Below are 17,754 nucleotides of genomic sequence, written 5' to 3' on the forward strand. Positions count from 1 at the left end.
TCAGCTGCCAGTCGGAGCATGTTGGTTTTTAGCAGGGATCCCAAATCCCTACATAAGACATCGGAGTGTCTTGATGGGAAGGACTGCATCCACTGCAGGCTGCACTCATGGAGGGACAGTCAATAAGTCAAGGGGGATGACTTTAAACTGAAAGAGAGTAGGATTAGGTTGGATATTAGGAAGAAATTCTTTATTCAGAAGGTGGTAAGGCACTGGAACAGGTTGCCCTGAGAAGCTGTGGATGCCCCATCCCTGGTAGTGTTCCTGTCCAGGTTGAATGGGGCTTTGAGCACTCTTATCTGATGGAAGGTGTCCCTGCCCATAGGAGGGAGGCTGAAGCTAGATAATCTTTAAGGTCCCTCCCAACCCAAACCATTCTATGGTTCTGTGATTTTTCAAAATTTTATTTTTCCTAGAGCTGCTTCCCCCAGCTAATTAAAATGTAGCACAACCTAAATGTCGGTGTATCTTCCTTGATACATGGTCCCCTCAAATTTCATATTGATTTTGCTAGGAGAAGTCAGGGAGGGATTTTGAACATACCTGCTCAACCTCGTACTTGACAGATTCCTGCCGTATATACATGCTTTTGTGTTGGGGTGACCTGGGTTTATCCTTTGTATGAGCCAAAAAGAACACTTTTCCCAGGACAAGCGCTGGGAAAGCTTGGGCGTGTTGGTGCCTAAGAAACCTCAGGAGAAAACCACACTCACTCTCCTGAATTCCCTGGAGATGCATCAGGAGTTTGATGCATCTGCAAAGGGGCCATCTCAGGCATTGACTGACATGCAGGGTTCTCAGTCACAGATGTTTACAGGCATTTTGTTTGTTTCTACGGGGAGATGATTGTAAACCAGTGAGGAAGAGGTGAAGTGGTGATACGACGATCCACTGAAAGATTTTGCATGAGAAGTAAGGTCTGTTAAAATGATGGGTAACATTTCCATCACTGTAAAGCCTTCCAACCCCCATGCTCACTGAGTTCTCTAATTGAGCTTTCTGGTGCCTATTTTTTGTTGGTTTCTGTATGTGCTGGGTCACTGTTTTAGCATTTTGATGCTTGGTATGACCATAGGTCAGGGATTGGAATAAATAGACTGCCCAGGGAAGTGGTGGAATCACCATCCCTGGAGTTGTTTCAAAGGTAAGTGGATGTGGTACAGGAGGACATGATTTAGTGGTGGACTTTGCAGTGCTGGGTTAACAATTGGACTCAATCTTAGAGGTCTTTTCCTACCTTAATAATTCCATGATTATGTGATTCTATAGGTAGTGTGCTGGAAGTTGCCAGTGAGAATAGCACTGCCATCACAGTGAGCACAGAGGAAACTGAAATCTCCATGACACTCTATTTGCTTGCAGATACAATTATAAGGAAAACTGGCTGACAATATCAGTGATAGATACATTTTTTATGTACAAAATAAATGTAGTGCACTCCAGTGCACTTAAAAACCCCACTTCAGGCTTACACAGAAAGGGGAAGGAGGTGTTTGAGGGATGATGAATGTTTCATCACTGTTGCTGAAGAGGTAAATTATTTCAGTTTAAGAATAAAACATTTTTGAAATGTGTGAGTCCTTACTGCACTTAGCTGTCTCATAATAACCACCCAAATGCCTGGATCACTTAGAGACCAGTCACCTGACATATCCTGTAGTTCAACTGCAGGATAGGTGCAACAGGCTTTACAGCAGCCACAAAAGTGGAGAAGTAGCCTGACAAAATTCAACTAAAAATTGGCTTCTTAAGCACTTGAAATAGCAGACTATTGGGAGAACTCTGTACAAAACAGCAAACCCACTTTTTTTTTTTTTCCATTTCAGATATTGTTAGGAGATTGAATCTAAGCTTCCAGACAAGCCTGAGGCAGAAGAGATAAAAATGTTGAGTTACAGTGATAAAATACATTTTCCTACATTCAGATTCTAGTTTGTGTCTGACTACCCCGTGTATTTGAACTCTCACTGTATTTATTTGTTTTTCTGCTAGCTAGAGAAACTTCATAAGTGTGATTAGGTCCCTGTCGTATATTGCATTTTATAAGCAGAAGGGATTCTTCAAAAGTGATGAGAAAAGAATGGCGGGGAGGCAGGAGCACGCGCCGTGATGTGGTTTTAACAATCCCAGTTAGAAAAGAGCATGAATTGCTACAAATATTCAGGCAATTATTTTCAAACCGTGTTCCTCCCCCTATATCCTCTGTCGTCTTCCCTAATGGGTGCCACTATACAGCAGTGGAGTATAAAAAGGTAAGAGCATGCGAGAAGAAAGGGAAAAAAAAACAGGCACATGGAACCTGAGAATTATACATTAATTGGGTGCTGTAAATGTTGATTTTTCTGCTTCTTTGGCTTGTCTTATAGGGATGCAAGGGCAAGAGGAAACTTCTGTGGAGCCTATGAAAATTGACCTCGCAAGTGAAGCAGCAGCCATTTCAAATAAGGATGGTATGTTTTTTTAATATTTTAGATTCATTTTTTAGGGTAATGGCTTTAAACTGACAGAGGTCAGGTTTACATTAGATATTAGTAAGAAATTGTTCTCTCTGAGGGTGGTGGGACAGTGGAACAGGTTGCCCAGAGAAGCTGTGGATGCCCCATCCTTGGAAATGTTCAAGGCCAAGTTGGATGAGGCTCTGAGCAACCTGGTCTGGTGAAGGGGAGTTAGAACTATATGGTCTTTAAAGTTCTTTCCAGCCCAAACCATTCTATGATTCTGTGAATTGTCCTGAAGTGGATGCATAGCCTGCTTTTCTGGGCTTTGTTTGTATGCTTCCCCCTAAAAAATGGGAATTAGATTTATAATCTCTTCAACTGATTCTTCTCAAGAGTTTACACCATCTCTACTGTCTTGGGAGTCTTATGGCAGTACCTTTCAGTGCCGTAGCCCTGCTTTGTGAGTTGGCTGGGTTTATGTGTTCACTCTGCCTGCCTTTTAACTGAGTAGTATTTTAGACCCACTGTAATTTTGGTTTTGATATCAAATTGGCCAATATATGGGGAGTTTCATACAGGAGTCAGAAGATATTTCTGAAAATTTCTGTGCTCATGCCCAACTCCATCAAGGGGAAAGTGTTGGCTGTATATCCACTCTGAATTTGTCTGTTGGCCTCATTCTATCTCAGAGCTGATTCCCCTTCCTCCTTCTTCAGCATTCATGTGTAGCTCATCTGATAGCAGGTGGAAGTTCTCTCCCTAGGACATTTATAAAGCAATCACAGTTTCATTGATCTAACAGCAGTTCCAGTCAGGTTTTTGGACATTATAAGCCCAAATATCCTGACTTGGAAATTAAATTCTTTTGACTTTGACCTCAGTGACCCCAATGACCCAACTGTGGGGCAAATCCTGGCAAGGGCTGAGTAGCAGGAAGCTGCTCAAGCTCTGCAATACTTGTAAACAAAAAACCATCCTTGTAAACAAAAAAACTTTGTCCTTCTTGGCTCATCGTATGTGTAAGAAATAATGGATGAAATCAGCATCCTGGTACTTAGGTTTCGGTGAGGCAGACCTTTTATCCCTCCTCTAGATCAGCTATTGTAGCATAGAAGAGGTACATACAGGGGTTTGTTGGTTCTTACACAAAGGGTCTTTTTTATTGATCCAAACAGCAGTTGGTTTGGGATTGGGCGTCCAATACTCACTTTATTTCCATGGACTCCTCTCTGTAGTGAAGGCTGTTTTTTAACTCTTTCTTTAGCCTCTTCAGCACTGATATAATATAAATTCAAGGCACACTTTTTTACATCTCAAAGACAAACCAATTATATATTTTTTTTGCTATTAGTTACACAGAGAATCTGATGCTGATTTCCTTTCTCTGATGTCAGATTGTGCTGCAGCATTTGAATTGGTGACTGATTTAGATACTGGCCTGTAGGGAAGTTTTTTGCAAGCACAGGAAAAGCAAGCGTGCATAATGAATTTTTTCTTTACTAGAGATTATGCTATTCCTAGTAGATGTGCAGAATAAAGCCAAAGCAGCCTTCTCTCCTCATCCTTTGAACAAACAAAGTAAAAAGTCATAGTCACATTAAAATATTTAAATTGTGAATCCCTTCAATAGTCTGGGTTACTTAGTGAAAACAAATCCAAATTTACCGAAGGAATCTCTTAAGGGATTTCTGTCTGGAAAGAAAAAATGATCCCCTAGCTGTTTTAACTGTGCTGTAGGGAAGCACAGCTGGATCAGGTGGCAGCTTCTGAAATGAGGATCTTGATAGGTTTCTCTGTTCTGAATCTTCCTTATCTTGTATGGTCTTTTACATATGACTCATAACTTCCTTTTCTTTGAACTTTCAAAGTTAAATGAAAGGACAGGAAAAGGGTGTTTGCTAAGGCTGCAGAAAAGTACTTCTCTAGTCAAGGAAGTCTTTGTTTCTATACAGCTTAAGTTGCTATTAGGATTACATTACAGGGTGTTTTTTCTTGTGGGCATATATTGCATGTTTTAAAGAAGAACAGAGGAAAGATCAAACTCATTCCCTTTGACAGTAATTTTCATGTAAATTGCCTGTTTTTTCTCCGGTCTGCTTCATTCCGCCCCAGAAGAGCTCACTGCTTCACAGCTGAAAGCACAAGCATCTATCACTGGGTCACCCTTGGCAGCCCAGCTTTTGTGGTTTAATTTCATGTACCATGGCACAGCAAAATATGCTTTAGAAAGGCAGAGAGTTTAGACAGCTTAGGTGGATCTCAGTATTGGTTCATCCGGTGGGCAGGGCCATGATAGTGATACGTTTCAGAAATGACTGTTATTTGAAAGCTGGGTGTGATTCTCCATCAGGAAAGCTGTCAGAGGGGGTGTGTGCAAGGGGGGATAGGGACATGTATACAGATACAGGTTTCTCCTTGCAGTCTCCATCAGCCACCAGAGCTGAGAACTCTGGATATTAAATTTCTTGTACCCAGGACAGATTTGCTGATTAGTATTTTGTAATGATGACAAATCCCAGCTTTGGTGATTGGTTTCCTAGGTGGTGTTTCCCTGACAGTAGCCTTTTTTTATTATTTCTATTCTTCTTTTTCCTTTTTTTATTTTTGCCACCAAAGCTATGGAGATTACTAAGGTGGTTTTCACTTCCAACTCGTATTAGGCAGATCAAACTCTTCACTCCTTTCACAATGAGGTTGCTCATTTGCCTTTTGTATTTCCAGCCTGTGGAAAGCTGCATCCTGACTGACCGACCCAATAGAAGAAAAGAAAAAGATGAGGGCAGTGTCAAACCTGAAATTTCCCATTTTTTTTAAAAAGCTTGTGCCAATGAATGTACTGTCAGCAACCTGACCTCCACATGATTCACCAAAGCTATATAAAAGCACAATCTCAACAGCTAACACCCTCATGCTTTTATTTATGGTGTTGATGTAATATCCCAGAAACAAGTTATCTACCAAGTAAAGAGGTGCAAGTGGGTCGAGGTTGATGGTTTTCTTTCTAGAAATCTGGAGTTATAGCTGAATGTGCTATAACTATGTGGATGCAAAGGGGTGCATTGTTTAGGAAGTGGCTGAAGGAATAGGCTATGTTTGCAAGGAAGAGTCTGACCAAGCTCCTACTCAAATAACAGTAATATTTGGATGTTATGTGCCATCCAGCTCTACAGCATACTGTCCTGGGGTGGGGAAATGCACTTGCTCTCTCGCAGACAACTCTAAACTTGGCTCTCTAGTCTGCCTTTTGCCTGTCTTCTCCACTTAGATGCTCTGCTGTGACTCCTGGCTAGGTGACCTTTAAGCACATAGCTTTCCTGCTGGGATGAGGAGGGATGCTGCAGTGCCAACGCACATCCCCCTGGTCAGCAGCAACTGCACTGCTGTGATGGATGGGAACTATTTGCTGGGTTATTTCTTCTCCTCTTGCAGGAAACTTGTTTTTCTGGGGGAAATCCCTCCCTGGTCATCATTTGAGAGCTGCTAATTTTGCCCCCAACAGGCCACAGTTTAAGGGAAAGCAGACAGGGAATGTCCATTTCCATTGCACAGAGATGTCCAAGCCCTGTGTGAAGGTGCAGAAGGAGGTGCAGGTAAAACTGAATTTAGGAGATGTGCACCTCCTTGAACTCCATGTGCTTTGCTGAGTTGCTGGTTGATGTAGCTTATTATGGGAGGTGCCACAAGACTGCTAAAGCAAGTTACCAGTTTAACACCTCTAAAACCCTTGTTTAGCTGGGAGAAGGCCAGTTTTCAGTTGGGATATGATTGAGTGTAGTGCACCCAGGGCTAACGGTGCCATTCTGACACGATCTTGTGCTGGGAGACACCAAGGGCCGTGAATCACATCCCCACCGTACTTGGTGGCAGCTCTGCTTTTGCAGTATGTGCTTCACTGTTCTGCTATTTTCAGCTAAATAGGGAGGTTTGTGTAGGTGGCCTCATAGTGACATGTTTTGCTGGGGTTCACTCAGTGGTCTGAAGAACCTTATCCTTCAGTTAGATCTTCCTGTCCCTATCAGAGCTGATGCCACGAGCCGAGCTTAGGGAAAAGGCTCATCTGGGGTGCTGAGAGAGCCTAACCACAGGTTTCAAATCCAAATTTATTTTGCACGAGGTCTCTGTAAAATGTGAGTGAAGGCTGATGGTATTTTCAGCAAAGCCAGCCAGTGAAGCTGGCCAGCATAATGAGGCTGGGAGAGACTGCCATTGTCAGTGTGGAGCGGCCTTCCCTCAGTGATTTTTTTATTAAGCATCCTGTCTTTGCTATGCAAATGTGGGTAAAGAACACCACTTTGTGATATGCATCAGAGCTCCATAATCAGGAGCAGATACTTTTCTTATTATTCATCACATACATCCAGGAAACCATTACAGTATCTGTTCTGCATATGGATGATGAATAATTTACAAATAATTAATCAAAACCCTAACAGGTGTATTGACATGTTATTGATTCAGAAAAGAGATTGTGCTGCCTGGCTGGAAGTAGCATCGTTATTGATTTTTGGCTTTTTTTCCCTCCCCTTTCCCATCTTCCCTTAGTTTCCAAATCTCCCACTCAGGTTTGAGGGTTTTCCCTGTCACCCATGTCAAATGGCTCATAATCTGCAGTTGATACCACAACACAAAGCAAGATTAAAGACAGAAAAAGAGGTCTTAATATAATGGCTTCATTCAGATTCATTGCAGAACAAATACTAGAGACTAATCTTAAAAATGTGGGTGCTGAGGTATTTATGTTTAGCTTAAATATGACCAATCACACCTGCCATAGTTTAGATATTTTTTACAAAGGTCATGGTGAAATGAGTTTTAGCCTTCTATTTAAATTATTTCTCACTTTTGAAGTCATTTTAAATGAAAATAAGGTCGTTTTTGTAAATGGATAGCACACTAGCAAACTGTTATTCGTAGTGATGTTGCCTCTGAATCTGCCAGCAAATTTGCAGTTCAGGAACATCTGGAAGCAGCATCTCTGTAGCTGATACAATATCAAAAGGGTCACAGACTGACTGCTGCAGTTTAGGGACATGGTCTAGTGGGACTTGACAGTGTTGGGTTTATGATTGGACTCAATTATCTTAAAGGTCTTTTCCAACCTATATTAGTCTATGATTCATTGTGAGCCTGTGGCTCAGCCCCGAGTCCTGCCAGGAACTTTGTCAGAAGTCTGTGGATATTTGAACCAGAGGCACGAGACCACTCGAGCCAGCAAAACTCTAAATCACCCTTTGGCAATACCTGTGTCTCTGCCTGTGGCCTACAGAGACAGAGTCATTGAGATCCTGAGCTGTGTTAAACTTAAGTATCATGAACAGAGTTTGATGACCATCTTGTTTTGTTTTCAGCTGAAATGAATAGTCAAGTTGAAAGTATAAATGATCCTATGGAAACAGAGCGGAAAGCTTAAGTAACAGGTAAGACCTTCATGACTATTTTTCCTCCCCCGTTTTCCAGTCAGTTTCTGTTTGAAAACCTGCTTTAAAAATTACCTTAATTAAAGATAGAATTTACCAAAAATAAAAAAATAAAAAAGAGGAAAACAGAATACAAAGGAAAAGAAATTGTCTGATATGGCCCATATTACATCAAAAAAAGAAAATAGCCAGTAGACTTGATTTGTCAAGTAAATATTATAGTAGCAGCAGTCTGCAGCTGTAATGGGTTTAGACAGTGCACGGTCTTAGATCATCAGAAGGCAAGACAGCACTGAGATAAGGAACAGAAGAGTAACTGAGCAAACCATTTTTGGCATTGCTTAGGAAAATGACAGGCAATTTATACTGGTTGGAACCGAGCTCAGTCCTGTACGAGCTGTATTCTGGGAACAACAGGTTCACGTCACGAGGGGTTTGTTGCCCTTGGCTCTCCGATGCCTAACGTCACTTGTAGCAATACCACTGAAAAACAAGGCAAAGTCAGAGAGTTGCAGCAGAAAAGAGCTCTGCTGCCTTTCAGAGCTTTTATTGTCTTTGTGCAGTAAATGATAGTGCTGTGGCTGGAGCGGGCAGTGGTGGTTGTTGAGGCAGTTTGTCATAGGCATAAACAGTGTTGCCCCTAGACAAAAATGAATAATTTGGTGGGAAGAAAAACGTCCCAAGACTCATCCCCAGCTAAAAGAAGCATTTACCATTTCTCCCTCAGAACTAGTTTTAAGTGCACTTCGCTTCCTTTGCTGTTGGGTTACCGAGAAATACCAATATCATTGACAGCAGGATGCTCTGTTTACACTTGTAATGGGGTTTCATGTAGCACAAGAGCAAATATAGAGGCTGTACAATGACAGCAACCGTTCACAGAGATTTAAATCACAGAGATCTAAAATACAAGGTCTTACTACTGAGCCTGGCTCTTGGTTCTTGTCAGCATATAGGCAGTGTGCTGCCATACTGTCAGAGTGACAAATAGTCCTGATGGGGTCCCTGGTAAAAAGTACTGAAGTAAAAACAGATGGTGCACCCTCACCATTAAAATACAGTGTCCACAACTCCTCTAGCTTGTGGTTATACGTTGTTCAATCGAAAAAAAGAAGAGGAACTAATGAAATCCTCACTATTCAAAATACATGGTAAGGTCAATACCCTTCCTCAGTTTAAAAAATATATTTGGCAATTATTACAGCTTTCATGTGGCTCTTAGGAAGTCTGTGTTTTATGCTGCATTTTTCCATGGAAATGAGTATGTGTGAATGTTTGGGGCTGGAGTCATTTTTGCTCACAAATTAGCAGTCAGTTGATAAATCTCTTCAATTCCACTGCAAGACCTGCCTCTGCAGGCAGCTTTCTGAAGCAAAGGGACCCAATCCAGGTGCACCATGTCTCTCCCAGCATTGCAGTGGGATGCACAGGATTCAAAGCGGGCACTGAATTCATTGCAGTTCTCTATCAATCACTACCACTGTTTTAATTACAAGGAGCGGGTCCCCAGGGAGGATTGATCAGCCTGTTAAACTTCAGAGCATCTCACAAGGGTCTTTTGGAGCCAGGGAGATCCCTTTGCTTACTATGTTGAGCAGTGTAATGTGTTGTTTTTAGCACCAAAGCACCCACCAGAGCTGGGGATCTGTAGTATCAGCCTGGGTACCAAGGTGCTATGGAAAACCAAGAAACCCTGGTAAGCACAGTCAGTATACTCATCAAGTAATACTAGTTGTTATATATAAACCATGTGACACATACACACATGAAAAACTACCTGAAAGGAGGTTGTAGCCAGGTGAGGGTTGGTCTCTTTTCCCAGGCAACTATCAGCAAGACAAGAGGGCATGGTCTCAAGTTGTGCCAGGGGAGGTTTAGGTTAGATATCAGAAAGAATTTATTTACAGAGAGGGTGGTCAGACATTGGAATGGGCTGCCCAGGGAAGTAGTGGATTCTCCATCCCTGGAGATTTTTAAAGAGACTGGATGTGTCACTTAGTGCCATGGTCTAGTAATCGCAGTGGTAGTGGATCAAGGGTTGGACTTGATGATCTCTGAGGTCCCTTCCAACCCGGCTGATTCTATGATTCTATGACAGAAACTGCAAGCACTTGTGCTGGAAAGATGGGACCTGGGTTCTGTGCAGATATTTGAAATTTTGCCTTTTTTCCTCTTCTTTTTTCTCTGCTGTGGCAAAGGAAGGATGCAGGAGAGGAGAGACCCGAGGAAACGCGACGGGCAGGCGCTGACATCCTACAGCATCATTCTTGGCAGAAAAGAGCACACAGAGATGCTCCGCGGGTTGGGAGGGAGGGAGCTTTGGGGGAATGACTCTTTGCTTTAATTTCTCTTTGTTCTTCATTGCATTTTGTTCTGTAAGCCTGTTGGAAAGAATCATAACTTCCCAGTTCTAACAATGTTTTGCAGTTATCCTTGCAATTACAACAGTTTCTTCTGAACTGTGAGTCCCTGTCTTATATTGGGTCTCTTTTCCTCCTGCATCATATCATCAGTCACCTGTTTCCAGGCCCACCCCTTTTCTAGCATCTTTATCTTCTTTCCCATGATCAACCTATGCTGTGCCATGTCCCTACCTGTGAATAGCACATGTGGCCTCAAACTGCCAGCACCCCAAATCTGTCCTGCTTTTTTTTCTGGTTAGTTCTGCATGCCCCAAAACCAGGGCCATAAGTATGACCTTTGGGTACAGGTAGGCAACAGACATTTCCTCAAGCCTGCAGACACTCTGCATTTGAGGCATCTTTAAATACAGCTCTCAGCTTTAACAGCTTCACACTGTACCTTGTGTGAGCCCTCATTAGATTTTCCACTGCATATGCATGATTTTTTTTCTGTTTTTTTTTTTTAAAGCAATTAAGAGTTATTTGGATAAGAATGTCTCACCATATGTCAATTGTTCTGCCAGCAAATGCTGCGCTGAAATTTGTAAAAAACTAACAAAAGGGTTGCACATACATTTCCCAACCGTGCTGTAACCAAAACTGACGGACAATACACCGGATGGAAGAACACACAACCCGTGTCCAGGGCTACAAAATGTATTTTAAAATGCTGCTAAGAATAATTTGATCATTTTGAGCAAAGTAGTTGCTTCTAATTTGATAATTTTAAGCAAAATAATTGATTCCGTGGTTTTTTTTCTTCACCCAAAATATGCGTGAATCCCAAAATAAGTATTTAAAATATGGCCAGAAAAAAAAAAAAAGGAAAATAAAGTAATAAACGAGGTAAGATGTATCTCTATCCTCATGTGATCTGGGTTCACGCCAGCTAGAGTAGTTGTAGTGATAAACCATGTGCTGGTGTAATAGTGAGTCAAGTGTAAATGTGACCCCAACACACCAGCACAGGCTTTGGCAGTCGGTGGCTGCCATCAATTCAAAAGGGTGTCAAGGAGAAACAAGGATTAGAAAGAAAACAAGAAAAACCCCAGATTTCACTAGGACGGTACAGCCCCTAGAAAGGCAACTCCCTATTTCTTCCTCTCTGTGGACCTCCAGCATGTTTGATTGAGGTGGAATCAGAAGAGTATTTCTGTGTGCCGGCTCCAGGGGTTTGTTTACCCCCTGGTTTGTCACTGGCACCAGAGAGGATCTCGAGGAGCTTCTTCATCACCTGGTTGTCCTGGTGTTGAGTACATAACTCTGGGATCAACTGTGGAAGGAGCAAATGAGCTGATGTAAGCCTCTGAATTGGGTTGATAATCTTGCTAAGTTTGCTAACTCTGGCCCTTGTTCTTTCCGAGCACCCTTGAAGGGATTCCTTGTTCCCTTTGAGGCGGTTCTGCTGCTTTTCTTTCCCATCCTTGGGGTCGTGCTTGACAGAACGTGTCTTTTGGGACATGGACCTTTTTTTCCTGTGGTTCCTTCTCCTGGTTTTCATCAGTCTTGCAGTGGGAGACCTTGCAGGCAGTACCTCTACATGGTGCGCATCCATCCTGTATGTTTCTGTATATTTTCCATACTGGGTCATTTTGATTGAAACAGGCTGTCATAATAGGAGGGTCAGAAATGGATAAACACCTTGGGAGTATGCTATAACTGCGGTAACTTCAGTCAAAAGAGTATCCAGTCTCCTGAATATAGTTCTGTACCTGTTTCCATTGTGCTTGCCCCTGGGCAACATTAACAGGGGTGTTAGCTGCCATTAGCCACTTATCAGATGTCTCTCTTCCATTGCTAGCCTCAGTTTTAGCACGGGAGCCAAAGGGAGAGCTCCACAGGAGGCTGGCTGTTGAGGTGTGATGGTTCAGAAGGAGACAAATAATCCTTAAATGCCTTGTGAAGACTGACTGGTAGTTAAAGAAAAAAAGTAACTGCAAAGATGCTTTACATTAGACACTCTCTAACCCCTGACAGTAATTCATTGTGCTTTTCATTTGACCTTGGTCCTCAGACAGCAGTGAGTGTTTGAAACCACAAACCATTCACCCAAGGATGTGGCTGCAAAGTGTGAACTGTAAAGCAAGGAAACATAAGAATTGATTAAGTCCTTACTGGACAATTTGCAGCCATGTCTGTGTCTGTCTTTCTTCGTGTGGGTTTTGGTTTGAATTGTTGGAGATTTTCACAACTCATAAAGTGAGTGTAGTTTGGCAGTGTGAGTTCTCAGCTGCGCTAGTAGTCGAGGCTGCACCCATGCCCCTCTGTTGTTCTTGCTGGAGCTGCAGAAAGGCAAGGAGCTGGTTCTGTAGAAGAGCAAGCATCAGATGGAGAATCACCCCACTGGGATTTATGTCAAAGACTTTGGTTTAAATCCAAAATGTGTTTGCAATAGGTGGCGTAAAGGGAGTAGCAGCCCTTGGGTGCTGATGTTTGCATTCAAAGTACGAGGCTTGCTTGATGGTTGTTTCTCCTGTGTCTGAAAGCGCTCATCCCTACCATTAGGCCGATATTCCTCGGGCTGGTGACTGCTCCCATGATGAATGGGTTTGCTTTCATGCAGACATCCAAAGGCGATGCTTGAGACATAGTCTGTAATAATGGGTCACGCGTTCACTGCAGCTAATTGTCAATCTTTCTGTAAAGCACTGAGAAAGCCTCTCTGTGAATTAACACTGTTCTGCTTTAGGCACTTGAATGAAATTGTATTAAAAAAAAAATTTTCTCTATATGCAGTGCATGCCAGCTTTGCTTTTAAAATTACAAACTGTAACAGAGTATGTGGATCTATTTTCTCGGGGAATAGGGATTTTTATCATATGATTCATCCAGGATTTGCCTTACCCTGGCATTTGTGATATAATATAAAGTTTAAAAAAAATGTAAAAATTAAAAAAGATAATTTTCTTGACCAAAAAAAATATGTTTTTACTTCAATGCAAAGAAATCTAGACTGTTGCTTGCAAAATGTCTTCTAATAGATGGTCTAGCAGCTATATGGGTTAGCACATGCCTTTTCTGTTACTCTGTCATTTACATGCTGAATTTGTCTGAATCTTGTTCTTTTTTCTTTTGTCTGTGCCATGCGTTGGAAAACTTAAAGAACTGATGCCTTCATACCACCATGTTAAAGCAAAATGTTAATAAAGCTTGTCCTGAAGACAAGGTGATGCCTCTCCTGTGTTTATTCCCTCCTGACTGTGTTGGAGCAGCAGTCACTTTGGTTGTCAGTGAAAGACATATTGGTTTGGATGTGCAGTGTGTGCAGCCAGATCCTCATTTAAATTTATCATTCACTTGATGGCAGAGTCTCATGAGAGCCAGATATCTTCAGGCGAGGGGGGTTTTTGGATACCATCAGCAAAAGGTAAGAAGGGGGATTTGATGGCTCAGAGGGGAAAAGGTCTTGTGGTTGGTCCCATCGCTGCCCCAAAGATGTTATAAAACCCCTCCCAGCAGTTGTACCAGGACTAAATCCAGGCATCTGTCATCTGTCAAAAAATATTCTACAACATGCAATCAGAGACATTATATAACAGAGAATTGCGTATGCTAGATGTTATCTGCCCTTTCTGCCATCACTAATTTCAAAAATGGATAGGTAGAAAATACTGCAAAAATCACAAAGGTGGCTTTTTTCTTCACATGACACCGGTTTAGATGAAAACCTGTGTACTGACCCTGCCTTAGTGTGGTCCAAGGCCAAGGATTTAATTGTCAATAACTGAAGTGGGGGGCTGGCTCTGTGGGTTCCAAGCTCTCCGACAAATTAATTCCCTTCCTGAAATTTAACTTTTCCTTGCATGCAACCCCTGGGCTGCTTAATGGAAGAGGACCAGGCACAGGAAGTGCATGGCAGTGGGGAATGTTTGCTGTTTTGCTGGATGCAGGACCCAAGTATGGTCTTAGTAGCAGCAAGCCAACCTGAGAGTAAGAAATACCTCAATAGCTGTGACACAGCATCTCTTTGGCTTCAGCTCTGTTTTCACTGTATTGCCAGCACTGTACAGCAGAGGAGGTACCTACTTTCCCCCACACTGTGGCCTGTTTCTGCTGCAAAGGTGTGTATATTTAATGGGAGAAAAATAAATTACTCTCTCAGCTAGGAGAAAGTACTGTCCATCCCACCCTTTTTAACTAGCACAAGGTCAAGAAGAAAACCTCCGTGGGTTTGGAGGATGAAGGAGGGCATGTGTTTGAGGCTGCCCAGACCATCACAGAGATGGGTGCTTGTCCACATGATGTGGATTAGGCAAAGAGTAGATGAGTCTGCTGGCCAGATTTGGAAGGGAAGGTGTCAAAGTGGTAGATTTGGGCCTTGAGAAGTCTTTTGTGGAGCTGATAACATTGGATGTCACTCTAAGTCTACAGAAACAGAGACCCAGATACTAATATTCCTACTCAGGGCAATAGTATCCAAGAGAAATTGGGTTGCCTTTCAGGATATCGGTGTGAACCTCCTCAGAGGGTTATGTGCATACTTTATATTGGCTTTGATTCCTCCCTGCAACCTCCTCTCACACAGCGGCTTCCGAAGGGGGTCAACATGACCTTGGTCTGTCTTGTAGGGTGAAAACTATGCCTTGGGATTTTAATTAGTCTTGGGGTTGGGATTTTCTTTTTTGCCTTTTTTTACTGAACTAAAATTGTCCAGAGACATTTAAATACCCTAATTTCTCATTCCACTAGAATTATCAGCAACCCCTTAAAGTAAATGGCAAATCACTATTAATTCCTTCAGAATTCACTGATAAAACATTTATCATAATGAATTCCTTTAGAAAAAAAAAAAAAGAAAAAGATTCCTGATGAAAACACAGCTGGTAGAGGAGGTACTTGGGAAGGCTGCTCCATCTGGTGGCAGCTCAAGGCTCATGGCTTGGGGGGCACTTCTAATTCCATGACTCGGGTGAGATTTTCCTCCAGTTTAAGCCTGTTGAGCATCACCCTCTCCTTGGTAGAAGAGCACTGGACACCTCTCACCTCTAAACAATGCCCCCATGATCAAGTTTGTCTTTCACCAGCGAGAAATGGTGTTCAGAGTTAAGAAAAGCCCCCTCTGCCCCTTGGAAATGGTCTTCAGGTAATACGAGCTCTCTTGGAAAAGGGTGAGGAGGCCAAATCCACTGAGAACTACCTTGCTGTGACAGTGTAGCACAATGTAGGCAAGAATGGAACAATCTTTTATTAATACTTTTCAGTGCAAGTCTTGGAAGCAGTGCTGCCACTGCGTGTTGTAGAGGGCAAGGAGTCAGTTTGGTCTGTGCCATGTACTTCCAACTCCTACTCATTTCACACCAACTCCCAAGCATATGCTTTCTACAAGTGTCCTTAGGGACAGGAAATGTAAACCTAAACTTCAATTTTGTTTTTTTGGGCTTTTTGTTTTGTTTTGTTTTTTTTTTAATTTTATCCAAATACATTTTAGCAAGTCAGGAAATTAGTTTTGAAATAAAAGTGGAAACAGAAGGACAGATCAAATCACAAGACAGGGGAAACAAGCAGCAGAGACCCACAAGCCCAGAGGCAAACCAAAGGGCACTCTGAAATTAAAACCTTCTCTGCCATGTGACTCACAGCACCTCCACACCACAGTAGGGTGTGTGTTTATTTTTTTTTCACAGGAAAGGGAAACTGGAGAGGCCAGGTGCTGAGGAGAGGCCAGTTACCTCTTTCCCCCAGTCAAATGGATGGGGAGTGGTTTGACTTCTAAGTGTTCAAAAGTTCCCCAAAGTGCTGGCTCTGTGCCCGTACAGGTAGTACAAGGCTTCTGCACAGTCCTCAGGTCGGTCCAGGTACCACAAGGAGAATGCCTTGTCTTGGGAGGGATCCAGACCAGGCCTTGACCCGGGCCCATCGAGATGGAGGGTCTCATCCTCCCACACCCTCGTCTCTGACCTTCTGTTTTTATGGATTTAGATAGATACACGCATATGTAAGACAATTAGTTTGACAGGCATGATTTAGCAAGTATATACTGATACAGGATCTTACATGTATGTATTCTATATTTACTATACACTGTGTATCAGATGATGTGCAGTTAATGTATTTCAGACCATATAATGTGTATTATTATGCACTGTACATGGAATACATCTAATTTGATTAAACTGTGTACCGTATAGAAAATGTATTGGATAAAATTTGCGTTTACACACTGTGTAAACACAGGTAAAAGCTGCACTATAAAGTAAATATTCACATGCAATATACCGTATATTATGTAAACTAAACCCTTCAGCTACCGTCTAAAATGGAGATAATATATACCAGCAATCTACTACCAATACTGTGTTTTAGACCACATAGATAACAAACTAGGTACTATTTAATAGTCAATGTGTAACTACATATACTCTAACACAATAGTGGTCTTTTATGTAGAATAAATTTAACTTAGGTGATATATTTGCACACAACAGGACAGTCTAAATTATGTAGTTTATAATCTCTATGCTGTAATATTCTGATATGTGTGCTACTCCTATATATCATTATATCAGTATAATGATATATAAGAATAATATCATATGCATATAAGAATTATACTACATTGTTTGTCTAATAAGTGTCATTAGCAATATACAATACGTTACATAATGATACATAATGAACTATAGTAATGATTACACTACACATACTATTTAGTAGGAACATATTTCGTGTTTATACCAAATGATACATGACATTATATTATACCATAATTATATAGTTCTTAGTATATGAAATACAGTCTATGTTGCATATCTCTATGGCACATAAATTACGTCCTTGTACTTTTTTTGGTAGTATACCCATTTAATAAAATTAAAAAAAAAAAATTTCTGCATAAAATGTCCTGTGTAGCATCTATTATCTCTCAAAGAATACTCCCATATCTATATATGCAATCCACACGTATAATATAGACTATACAGGGTACACTAGATGTTATTGAGGAACTTTATGTCAGAACAAAACTATGAGATGATATATGGTATAGCTTATTTGTACTATATAATATAGCATGTGCTGCATGAGGAATCAGAGAACAAACAGGAGTCTGTGTGGTGAGATTTATTTCTATCCCAATCTAAAGACAGAAACTGAAGTTTTAAAAACTATGATAACAAGCAGCACTTCTGAGCGTTGGTTTTTTGTTGTTGTTTCCAGTCAAGTCTACTGACAAATGTAAAAGATAAAAAGAAGAGTTTAAATTTAAAAAACAACAAAATAAAAGCTACAATCCTCTTTGGTTTTCCCCTGTCATGCAGAACAAGTCTGACAAAACCTGTGATACAGAGAAAACAGTCTCAAAAAGCTGCACACTTATTTCTTCTCCTGCTGCAAAGGGGCCTCCGGAGTGTGTTTTGGTTTGTTTTTTCCCCTTGGCTGTATTAATACACAGACTTGGGGACAGCTAAAATTCTTTACCTGGTGGGCACCACAGCAGCTCTGGAGCTTAAGGTAGCCAGCCTCTAATTCCATTACAGAGCCAAGGGCTCTGAAATAATA

The 17,754-nt window shown here is 41.5% G+C and overlaps 1 protein-coding gene across 2 annotated transcripts in view; it reads left to right on the forward strand.

Annotated features, from left to right (window-relative positions):
* Positions 1-13,422, forward strand: part of MACROD2 (mono-ADP ribosylhydrolase 2) — an 842,329-nt gene extending 828,907 nt beyond the window's left edge. Inside the window, exons 17-19 of one of the 2 annotated variants that reach the window (XM_039389846.1) lie at positions 2,367-2,450; positions 7,787-7,855; positions 10,058-13,422. In XM_039389846.1, the coding sequence (XP_039245780.1) occupies positions 2,367-2,450; positions 7,787-7,848 (146 nt within the window). In that variant the 3' untranslated portion in view covers positions 7,849-7,855; positions 10,058-13,422. Of the gene's footprint in view, positions 1-2,366; positions 2,451-7,786; positions 7,856-10,053 lie in introns of both variants that reach the window. The other variant, XM_027726087.2, reaches the window with a different exon arrangement.
* The last annotated feature ends 4,332 nt before the right edge of the window (positions 13,423-17,754 follow it).

The sequence above is a fragment of the Pipra filicauda genome, unplaced genomic scaffold (genome assembly GCF_003945595.2).
Source record: "Pipra filicauda isolate LSUMZ 115617 unplaced genomic scaffold, ASM394559v2 scaffold77_size3566232_pilon, whole genome shotgun sequence".
Lineage (NCBI taxonomy): Eukaryota > Metazoa > Chordata > Aves > Passeriformes > Pipridae > Pipra > Pipra filicauda.